Below are 12,286 nucleotides of genomic sequence, written 5' to 3'. Positions count from 1 at the left end.
AGGTAAAGGTCTGGTTAACTCGGTAGTTGATAAACTGCCGTTTGAACTGCATTTACCTGGCTATAATTATTGTGGACCTGGTAGGCATTTAGAAGAGCTTTTAAAAAAGGGGGTTACGGCAAAAACAAGCTTGACGAACATTGTAAAGACCACGATATCGCTTATTCTAAATCTGCTTAAATCTCGAAAGATTTCAAAGATCGACACGGAGCAGATGTGATTTTAGAAAATAAAGCCTGGGATCATGTTAAAGCCAGTGACACAAAATTCTCAGAAAAAGCTGATGCTTGGATTGTTACAAATACGATGAAAGCAAAAAGAAAACAAGGAATGGGATTGAAAGCCCTTACAGATTGTAAAAAGGCAAAATTAGTACATTTCAACAGAGCCGTTGTTAAACCTAAAAAAAGAATATTAAACTGATGGAATCTTACTTAAAAACCGTAACAACTATGTATTTTACAATTTACCTCTTGTCGTTTTGTCAAGGTCTGGAGTCCCACAAGGCTCTAACCTTGGGCCTCTCCTCTTCAGTCTATTTATCAATGACCTTTTGGAATCTTTAAATTGCAGTATTTTAGCTTATGCTGATGATCTGAAAATTTATTCTAAAATCTCAAGTCTTTATGATGCTGAACTTATGATCCGCCGCTCACTGTCGATGAGTCATCATAGGCGTACAGACCAGACAGCTCTCGGCGGATTATAGGCGTCATACAGGGGTGGAGTATGGGTTTATTTCCTAACAATATTGTAAAATTTTTAATACATATGTGTCAACAATTGTTTTTAACACTTGCTCTATATGTGCTCGTATTATCTCTAATCTTTTTTACTTATTCTTGTTTTTACTTTGTTAAACAACTGTGCCTACACATTTCCAATAAATATGCATTTATAGCTGCCAAAATGCGAATGTTATTCTCAATAGCCATATAATATGCTCAATTTTTATTGGCACAGTATTGTTGAATTTCTCACACAGGAAGTCATACGTCCATTAAATCGTACTTGAGTAAAACAAAACACGCTATATACACACAATATACTATATTTTTAATAACGTAAACAAAAATAAACCATACTTAAACAAAAATATAAAAAAACTAAAAGTTGTCTGAGAGGATTGCGTCCAGGCACTCCATTAAACGTTTGGCCTCTTCGTGGATGGCCTCCACTTCTTCATTTTCTGAAAAGATAAAAATTATTAGGACCATTACTATTTCAAAAGTTGATTTTCAATAACCTGGTAGAATTTGTTCTCTCTCCCGGTGCTGCTTGAGCAGGCACTTTTTTAGAAGACTCTTTGCGGTTCTCCGTCACCTTCTCTGGTAGCTCAAGGGTTTTCTTGTGGACTTTTCGGCTGCCTTCCTCTTCTTGGCTAACTTGAGTTGTTCCTTTTTTACGAGTACCATCCCAACAGCGATGCTTCGTCTTTCCTTCAATGATAAATGTGGATCTAGCTTCACCATTTCAAAATCCACCATCTCTTCAAAGCAATTTTGAATTTGCCTGTCCACAGACGCATCGATTTCGAAATTCTTGTGTTCGCAGTTGGCCATTTGGAAATTGTCACCACAGACACAAAATACACACTGAATGGAAAAGGGCCCACTTAACAATTTATACCTGCCCAAGATGCCGCTTATCAAAACGCATGAGGGAGGGGGGAAGAAGGGTTTTTCTTTTCTACAAATTAGGGGGGGATATAACGTTCAGAGGAGTTGATGGAAAGAGAGAATATGTCATTGAAAAATAACAAATATGGTAATTATTACATTTATGTACGGTAAAATTACATTTTTTTTCAAAGTCTAGACATCCAAATATCGCACAATATCAGTTGTCGAGAGTACCCCACGCTTTATTCACTATAGGTACGTATATTTGCCTCTGATACAACATAAACTGCACAATTTTTTACACGTTCTAAACCAAGTTACATTTATCAGGCTTGGCACCGAGGTACGCCACACCCACGCGTTATTGGCGAAATTCCGGACAGTCGCAAAACCGATTTAAAAATTATTAATTTAACTAGTGAATTAACGAACCATTCACTATTGACACATGTAGGTACAAATGGGGAAAAAAGAAGACATGTAAACCCAGAAATAAATTTAACAAAATAACAAAAGCAGACCAAGTACGATATTTCCTTAATTAAAACAATAAAGGAGGCAGTCGTTGCAAAGAGTGTTTTTCATCATTTGATTATAAGTTTGGCAGTTAATGAATGTTTTCACGCGAAAACAATGCCGTTAACTCTTACAGACGTTTCTCAAATTGTAGCTCTGATTCGGTTTATTGTCAATAGCCATATAATATGCTCGATTTTTATTGGCACTGTATTGTTGAATTTCACACACAGGAAGTCATAGGTACGTTAAATCGTATTTAAATAAAACAAAATATACTCTATAGACACAATATACTATATTTTTAATACCGTAAACAAAAATAAATAATACTTAAACAAAAATATAAAAAAAATTAAAAGTTGTCTGAGATGACTTCCTCCAGGCACTCCATTAAACGTTTGGCCTCTTCGTGAATGGCCTCCACTTCTTTATTTTCTGAAAAGATAAAATTTATTAGGACCATTACTATTTCAAAAGTTGATTTTCAATTACCTGGTAGAATTTGATCCTCTCTCTCCCAGTACTGCTTGAGCAGGCACTTTTTTAGAAGACTCTTTGCGGTTCTTTGCCGGCTTCTCTGGTGGCTCAAGTGTTTTCTTTTGGACTTCTCGGCTGCCTTCCTCTTCTTGGCTAACTTGAGTTGTTCCTTCTTCACTAGCACCAGCTCCACCGCGATGCTTCGTCTTTCGTTCACTGATAGAGCCGAATCTAGCTTCACCATTTCAAAATCCACCATCTCTTCAAAGCAATTTTGAATTTGCCTGTCCACAGAGGCATCGATTTCGAAATTCTTGTGTTCGCACTTGGCCATTTCGAAATTGTAACCACAAACACAAAATACACACTGAATGAAAAAGGGCCCACTGGACAATTTATACCTGCCCAAGGTACCGCTTATCAAAACGCACGAGGGAGGGAGAAGAAGGGTTTTTCTTTTCTACAAAGTAGGGGGGTATATGACGTTCAGAGGAATTGATGGAAATAGAAAAGATGTCATTGAAAAATCACAAATATTGTTAATTATTACATGTATGTACGGTAAAATTTGCGACGAAATTCCGGATGATGGGACGGACGGTCCGGTGACGGTCCGGAATCTCGCCGATAACGTGTGGGGTGGCGGCGTACTTGGGTGCCAAGCTTTGGGTCGACTAGTATCGCTGATATCAGAAACACGTCTGGTCCACCAAGCTTCTGCGGCTACCTTCACGCCGCCGGGGGTGGCGCCTTCGGTCAGGAGCGACGGTCGCTCGGGCACCAGCTCCCTCTCCGGGGGAGGGAGCGCCGGGGTGCTCTAAAGCCGGAGACACGGAATTCAGGTGATGAGCCGCCGCGAAAACTCGAAAATAATAAATAAAACGGCGAGGATGTGTTGTAACAAATAGGGTTTATTCCCTGCCACCAGCTACACGTTCTAAAATAATAAATCTTACGGCTAAACAACTTAAGTATCTAACAAAACGGTTATACGAACAAAATTAAATTAAATGTCCGGCACGGTCGTTCCTCCTGGGCGGCGACTTCCTTCAGGCCGCGCTCCTCCGGGCTCTGGGGGCGGCGACCTTGAGATCTGAAATCGCGCGAAAACGGAACAGCGACCCGGGAGGGGAGCGCGGTGACGGTAACGACGCGTGCACGACGGTGTCGATTTTTGACGTTAACAAAAAACGCGGTGACGGTGACACGGTTTTTCGCTCGGGGGCGGCGATTTACCCCCCGGCTCTCGCGGTACGCGTCACGGTTTCCGGCCCGCGAAAATTCGCTTCGTTACATTCCCCCCTTTCGTCGGTTAAAAAAAAGGAGTGTAACTTCTCTTTTTTTTCTTTTATTCATAACCCACCCCCACTAAAGCACCCTACAGAAAAGAAAAAAATTAAATACACAGACTTCTTCTTCGGCGACTGTTCACATGCGGCTTCCGGTTAGTCCTCGCACGGCATTGGTCCTCCTAGTCGGGCTCACGCGGGGTGACGGCAGGGGGAATCCCTAGAGACGGGGCGCCGGACTTCGCCAGAGGACGGTCGACGGGGGCGGCTTCTGCGGGGTCGCTCCGGTAGGCCGCATTGGCAGGCGGCGGACGTGGTGCCCACGAGGCCGCATCGTGAACAGGATTTGGGGCCGGCCGGATACGGGCACTGGCCCCGACAGTGGCCCGGTCGCGCACAATGCCAGCAGACCTCCTGGTACACTGGCACATACCGGGCCACAAAGTCTCGTCGGGGAGCCTCTCCGTCTGTCTGGACCCCGCGGGAGACTAGCTGGGGAGTTGCCCCCATGGGGGGTCCCACCTGGATCCCCCGGGACTTGGGGCGGGATCCTCTCCCCGGAGCAGTTCAGCTACCAAATCCCGTACGACCGAGTTATCCATCTGAAAACAGACATCACAGTAAAATCACAGCGTCGTTTGGAGCGCGTCGGATGCGCGGGTTTCTAGCCGACGGCCCGGGCCCGGGTGGCAGCGCGGTAGACACGGCAGGGGTGTTCTGCGACTGAGGGCGATTCCACACTAGCGTCCCCCGGGGGATGTCGATGGCGATGCGATGGCGTTGGCGCGCAGGAAGTCCATACCTAAGACCATAGCGGTGGTGAGGGTTGGAAAAACGGCAGCGCGGGCGGTCACTGGAACATCGCCGATTTTCAACTCCAAGTCATGGGTTCCTGTGAACGGTACAATGTCGCCATGGGCCATGCGTATCCGAACTTGGGGGGTTGCCACGGGGGCAACGTTTTGTTGGCGCAGCACGGTGTAACACTGGCAGCTCAGTTAGGTGTTGGTGGGCAGGGTGATGGGTTCATATATATCTATTTATAATATTTGGCCGCCAAGTAACTTACCTATGCCGTGTCACGCCGACTTAAGTTACTGAAAGTCTGATGTTTTTTTTTTATATATATAACACTCTGTGGACTGGAAGAGGGTCAAATTAAATTCGGTCAGATTTGGTTTACTAAGTTTAATGAAAATTAAAAGTAACTTCAAAGTAATTATAAAATTATTACAAAAAAATGAAAAAATTATAGAATTTGCGAAGCAGCTTAAAATTAATAAAGTTAGTAACCTTAATTAAATTAACTGAAGTAACTTAGATGAATATTATACAAAATAAAGTTAAATTCTAAGTGAAATTTATAAAGTTGAAAGCATATATAAAAACAATTCTTACTAATGCTGATAGTAAGCGATAGCGATAAGCCTAAGATATTGAAGCGATAAAAAAAACTAAAAAAACTTAACATGGAAAATTACAATGTGGAGAAATAATATGGAATAAGATGGAATTATAATATAACGAATCTACAAAATAGCGCTAACACGTGCCGTTATAACATGACGGTTCTTAAGAATGTTACTAAATATTATTTTGACCACTCATTACTGATTGGCGTTTTAAGATGTAAGAAACTTATCTAACTACTAATTATTGTACGCAAAGAGATAGAATTAGAAATTTCAATTAAAGCGAAAGTCGAATTTTACGATATTTCTAAGGCGATAAGAACGATAAAGGACTTAGCTGGTTGTAGATCTAAGGACGTCTTCAGCTGGTGAGCTAGCAACGTTCTCACAGGCGAAGCAACTGCGATTTGCCCCGGGAAGTTGAAAGCAGCGATCTGGAGTTGTTCGGAAAGCGAAATTCAGCGTCTTTCTTGACTTAGATTTTGGAAAATCTTTCAGTTCCAATATGGCGACGCAAAAAAACAACGATAACTACTTTGAGAAGGCCTCAAACGATATCCTCTGGAGTTAAGAGGTTCAACAACGATACTTGGTTGAGTTCCACAACCCTAAACCGTACGAAAAACGATAGGTAACGGTAATCGGCACTAAGATTTCAGGACTTCTCCTGAACCTCAGAACACAACTTCACTCGCCGAATCACCACGACCGAATCCTCTTTAAATAATAGCGATAGTGGGTTGAACAATGCAACCCTACACGGTACGATAAACGGTAGAATGATAGAACGATAGCGAGATCCGGCACTATAATTTCAGATCCGCACAACACGACATTACTTGCCGAATCACCACCACCGAATCCTTTCAAAATGGAAGACTTCCTCCACCATCCCCTCTTAAGAAAGACCTTTAATTCGCGTCGTACGCGTGTATTGACATATTTGACATCAAGATGGCGGATTGTTTACATCCGGAAGTCGTACCGATATTTTAGGTTCGCGTAGGCTTATAATTATCGTGGTTGATGAGATGTTGTTAGTACAAGTCGCAAAAGAATTAGAGTGAAGAGAAGAAGCGTGAAGGGAAAGTGATAGTAAAGTAAGAATGGAAAGATAGAAGAAGGGTTGCACTGTTTGGGGTGTCGACAAAGAGTGGAAAGGAAGGAAAGACCTTCCCCAAAACAGTACAACGGTACTCTGGGAAATAGAAGAGAGAAGACGAGAGGAAAGATAAAAGTGTAAAGAAAGAGATTTGAGTGGTATGGCACCCAGGAGTGCAGAGTGACACCCCCTGTGGCTTATAGCAGCCACCCGCTAAAATGGGAGGGGTAACAGGCGTAGCTCCAGCCGCTCCATATCGGCTGGCGCCAAAAACAAAAATGAAAACGGTAAGAAAACCTGAAAATCCGGAGAAAAACAAACATATGCAACCAGTTATACTTAATTTGACTACCGCAACTCTATTATACTTTCTTTTAGGCCCTTTTCTCTTTTTTTAGTTGTCTTTTATGGCGTTCAAGTCAGATGTTAAGTACCCAAGCATTTGTGTGGCCCTTTAAAATACGCCCCACACACCGGCAAGTAAAAGTAGCATGCTACAACGGTGGCAACTTCCTGGCCAATAAACGTGCTGACGGCTCCGGTGTCCAGCAGGGCGTCGTAGACGATCCCAAAAATTGTGACGGCGACATGGGGACGGTTGTCAGGAAACTTGAGGGGAGCTTCCATCGACGGAGTCGGCTTGGATGGCTGCTGCGACGGCTTGGACGGGTGCTGGGATGGCTTCGACATGATGCAGACTTCTCGCTCGTTTCTTCGGTCGCAGGGGCACTCTCGGGATATTATACCGCTTCGGCCGCACCTGGAGCAGAACAGTTGGGGTGGCTTCCTGCAGGCCGATCGGTAATGTCCGGATTCTCCACACCTCCAACATTTGACGGTGGTTCCGGTGTTGGCGGTGGCGCCTGTGGACTGCTGCATGGGCCTGGACGACGGTGGTGGGGGACGGATGGTCTCCAGCCTTCGCGGTGGTGCCGTACGTGGTTGCACGGGCCTGGACGACGGTTGCAGGGGACGGTTTTCAGACCTAGGGGCGGGGCGTAAGCATACCTGGTAGCCGGGATCTGGGTGGTCGTCGAGACGCGATTCGGTGGTGGGACTGTTGCATGGCTCCTCACTTCGGTTTGGAACTGCTCATACTCATCTATGAGCCTCACCAACTCCCCGATTCTCTCGAAGTCTCTACGACGGATGTACTGGCGGTACTCCGGCAGCAGGTGGCTCTACAGGCGACGAGGGACGGCCTGTGGGGAATGCCCTCCCAAACGGCGGGTGAGGGTTTGCATGGCCTGTATGAAATCTCGACCGGCTTCTCCAGGTCGTTGGCGACGGTTGACGATCTGGTCTTCCAGGACTTCTTCATAATTCGGCATGTAGAAGTCCCGGAACTCCTCCACGAAGTCGTCCCAGGAGTACCAGAGGGCCCGGTTGTTACGGTACCACTCCACCGCCTTATCGGTGAGCATTTCCGGCAGCACGGTGAGCATCGTGTCCGGTGAAATGCCAAAATGTTCCTGGAGTTCTTCGGCGCGCTCCAGAAACGCCATGGGGTCGGTCTCTCCGTCGAAGTGAATACGGCTCTTGCGCACAAGGTCCAGGGCTTCCCAACGGGTGTCCCGCGGGTGTGCGTAGCATGACTGGACCGAGTGGCGACTTCGACGGGGCTGTGTCGGTGCCGGAGGTGGCACGAAAGACGGACGCTTCGGTGGTGGCGGTCGAAATTCTCGACTCAGAGACGGCCAAGTTGGTCTCGTGGCTGTTGGTGAGGGCGATGGGGAAAGACGGGGCGGTTCCCTGTACGTCCACGTACTTGGCTCGTCGAGTCGGCTCCTGGGGGCCTCTCCAGAGGCGGAACGAGCAAGTTCCAGCGGGACGGCAGGTCGTGACAGGGCACCTGGGGACTGGACTCGGGGAACGGCACCTGTAGTGCTGGTGGGGGCTGCCCATGGGAACGGCGCTGGCATTACTGGTCGTGAAATCACGGGCTTGGGTACGGCTTATCAAAACGCACGAGGGAGGGGGAAGAAGGGTTTTTCTTTTCTACAAAGTAGGGGAGTATATGACGTTCAGAGGAATTGATGGAAATAGAAAAGATGTCATTGAAAAATCACAAATATTGTTAATTATTACATGTATGTACGGTAAAATTTGCGACGAAATTCCGGATGATGGGACGGTCCGGAATCTCACCGATAACGTATGGGGTGGCGGCGTACTTGGGTGCCAAGCTTTGGGTCGACTAGTATCGCTGATATCAGAAACACGTCTGGTCGACCAAGCTTATGCGGCTACCTTCACGCCGCCGGGGTGGCGCCTTCGGTCAGGAGCGACGGTCGCTCGGGCGCCAGCTCGCTCTCCGGGAGAGGGAGCGCCGGGGTGCTCTAAAGCCGGAGACACGGAATTCAGATGATGAGCCGCCGCGAAAACTCGAAAATCTATACTTATATAATAAAGCTGAAGCTTTTGTTTATTTGAACACGCATATCTCAGAAACTACTGGTTCAAATTCAAAAAATCTTTTTGTGTTGGATAGTCCATGTATCATATCTACATATAGGCTATATAACATCACGCTACGATCATTAGGAGCGAAGTAGCAATGAAAAATTCGGAAAAACGGGAAAATTATTCCTCCTTTGACAGCTTCCGTTGCTTACGCTGCTTAAACGGTTAAAGTTACGTAAAAATCATGTATGACGAAATTGTTCCCCTCTAAAAGTTCTAAAGAAAAGTCCGCGACAGCATCTTTTAAGGTCGAGTCAGTATAACCTTTTTTATGGTAATGAAATTTGTTCTAAAATAATAATGCATTATGTATAAAATTCTCGCGTCACAGTGTTTGTAACCAAACTTCTCCGAAATGGGTTGACCGATTTATATGAAATTTTTTATGTATATTCGGTAGGTCTGACAATAAGTTGTAAACTATTTTTTAAGCCCCTAAGTGATAAGGGTGGCCCACCCTAAAAAATATTTGTCTATTTTTTGGACAAAATTTTTTATTTTTATTTTTTTAAGATTTGGCACCAAAAAATACACATAACCCTAAATTTTCACCTTTCTACCACCAACCCCCATTTTTTAAACGTCTATAAAATAAAAATCAATTGTTGTTCCTGTTAGTCTCGCTAAGACTCAAAAACGGCTTGACCGATTTGAAATTTTTTTTATATTACGGGGATGGTTTATAAATAAAAAAAATAAGGATAACTTAAAAGAACAGTTAAAAAATAAAAAAATTCTAAAAATTTTGTATGGGAATCGCCACTTGGAATTAATTTCAATAGTTGGCGTTTCTGACGGACCTGTCGTCTAACTGACGTGTCATACAAAACTAATTCTTCCGTGCAATTGTGAAAAGTATATTGCATTTCAAATCGTTCTTTGTTTTTTCGTAAAAAAAAACGTCGTTTATTTTAAGAAAAGTCTTGGTTAAAGTGAATTTAATTACACATTGCGAAAGTTTCTTATTAATTTTGATCTGCCATTCTATTTACCTATATTCACTTTGTTGGTTTCGACAAAACCTCAAACTTTACCGTTATTCGAGGATTTAATTTGAAGTTTTCAATATTTTAAAATTCTCAAGACAAAATTTACAGATTTGATTGACTGTGAAAATAATTCTCTGTCGTTTTATGAAGTTCATTAAAATGCCGAGAAGACGACAACCTCACATAGGTCCACGAAGTCAATCAAATGTGGGACGAACTACCTCAGGTGCAAACCGCAATGATTTATTTCATGGGTAATTCGGATACCCAGGCAACATGATGTCGCCTTTTTCACGTGAATAAATGGTCATCAATTACGTCATAGTGACCAAAGATTTCACGTGATGTTGACGTACCAATGACGGTCAAATGTCTCGTCCAGATGACGTCATTTTCTGACGAACTATTGACGTGATGTACTGACGTCTTAGAGTCGTCATTTTGTAACGAACTATTGACGTGATGTACTGACGTCTTATAGACGGCATTTATTGTCCATTTTAAGACGTTTTTTATATTTTGATTTTTAGAAAAAAATATGCAATAAATAAAACGCTGAAATACTTTTATATTTTTATGTTATTTACCTTAAATAAAATATTATAATTCGTTATAATCACCAGGTAAACCCCAAAACAAAATATGTATTAATTAAAGTTAAAACAAATTAGTGTAAAAAAATTAAATTTACTACAATTCTGAACAACCAACAATGAACTTCAATAAACAAATAAAAAATATATGTCAATTAAACAAATTAAGGATAAACTACTTTTAAGAACACAAAACAAATCTACATACAGGTAATTACGAGTCAAATTACTATACACAAAAAAAAGGATATTATACAGGGTCATTATAAAATATTGTAGTCGAAGAAGGCCATGATTTTGGTGACATTATGTGCCGCCTTTTTCAGTTTTGGAAAGGATTACACTAATATTGGAATTTTTATTTTTTACGCCACATTAGTGGCTACACTGTTTCGGCGGCAACGCTTCATCAGATTCTGTCGGATGTCAACAATTTTTTCGTTTCTACTGATTACTGGTGCGTTTTCCCACATTTTGTGCGTCTTCCCCTTTATTCGAACTTTAAGTGTCTCAAAAAACAGTTTTTATCAAAACTACAGATCATTGTGGAATAATTTCAGGTAATGAACACAGAGGAATACCTATAGTCAGTGTTACAAATGACTTTTTTAGGTTAAGAATTAGGATGGGTTATTCTTTAGAGCAAAACACCTTCATAGTGATGTCCTATTACCGTAATGGGGTGTTAAATGAGGATGGAGACTGGGTGTACTCTGTGGATGCCTGTAAAGACGAGTATCTGGTGAAATATCCTGTTGTCATCGAGGAAGAATCTTTGAAGACACACATACGGCGAATAGTGGCAAGATTTAACGACACTGGTAGCGTCTCTAAGGGAAAACCGACGGGGAGACCTGAAGTTAGTGAAGACGTTGTTGACGATTTAAGGACGAGAATGGAGCAAAGTCCAAAGAAATCTTTGTCAAAACTGTCTTTACAGTCCGGAGTACCATACAGCACGTGCCAGAAAGTCCTAAAAAAGAAGTTACATATGCATCCATATAAGATTTCGTTGGTTCAGGAGCTGCAACCAGCAGATATTCCTCGCCGCGTCCAGTATTGTCATTGGTTTCAAGCTAATTTGGATGATAACAGGATTCTTGATTTGTCGTTCTTTTCTGATGAAGCCTGGTTTCATCTGTCCGGCTACGTCAACTCACAGAACTTCAGAATTTGGAGTACAGAAAATCCTCACGCTTTTGAAGAAACACCATTACACGCAATGAAGGTCGGTGTATGGTTAGCTGTTTCCAGACGACGATTCATAGGCCCGATATTTTTTCAAGATACAATTAATGCGGCGAGATACAGGGAGCAAATTTTGGATGTGTTTGTGAATCAGTTATTGCCTGAAGAATTAGAGTCTGGTTATTTTCAGCAAGATGGTGTTACAGCTCATACGACAAGAGAAAATTTAAGATATTTGGAAGAATTTTATGATGACCGCATAATAAGTTTAAGAGCCAATCCAGAGTGGCCCCCCCGATCTCCTGACTTGACTCCACTTGATTTTTCAGTGTTTGGATGGATGAAAGACAGCATTTATAAGAATAGAATCCACACATTGGAAGAATTAATGGATAAAATTACACGTTTTTGTAATGAAAATCTCAATGAAGAAGTATTGCAGGACATTTTTGAAAATAAAAAAAGAAGAGTGGCTTTGTGCTTGCGGGAAAATGGACAACATTTTCAACATCTTTTATAAAATACATTGTAGTGGCCTACTTTGTATTTAAATTTAAAGAAAAGCGCGCCCAACCGACGACGGCGACGAAGACGCTGTGTAAGCAAGAAGGTGTGGAGATTGTGGCCTGGAC

The 12,286-nt window shown here is 42.8% G+C and overlaps 1 protein-coding gene across 1 annotated transcript; it reads right to left on the bottom strand.

Annotated features, from left to right (window-relative positions):
• Positions 1-7,022: 7,022 nt before the first annotated feature.
• LOC135143851 (uncharacterized) lies at positions 7,023-8,343 on the bottom strand. Its single transcript, XM_064075792.1, has 3 exons — positions 7,607-8,343; positions 7,252-7,561; positions 7,023-7,208 (listed from the first exon to the last, which is right to left on the bottom strand). The coding sequence occupies exons 1-3, from the start codon at positions 8,341-8,343 to the stop codon at positions 7,023-7,025; spliced, it is 1,233 nt and encodes a 410-aa protein (XP_063931862.1).
• Between the last annotated feature and the right edge of the window lie 3,943 nt (positions 8,344-12,286).

Source organism: Zophobas morio, unplaced genomic scaffold (genome assembly GCF_036711695.1).
Source record: "Zophobas morio isolate AGI-343-1 ecotype UQ-CSIRO unplaced genomic scaffold, CSIRO_AGI_Zmor_V1 ptg000076l, whole genome shotgun sequence".
In the NCBI taxonomy this organism is placed as follows: domain Eukaryota; kingdom Metazoa; phylum Arthropoda; class Insecta; order Coleoptera; family Tenebrionidae; genus Zophobas; species Zophobas morio.
The sequence above is the reverse complement of the archived record's forward strand: the minus strand, read 5'-3'. Positions and strand labels throughout refer to the sequence as shown.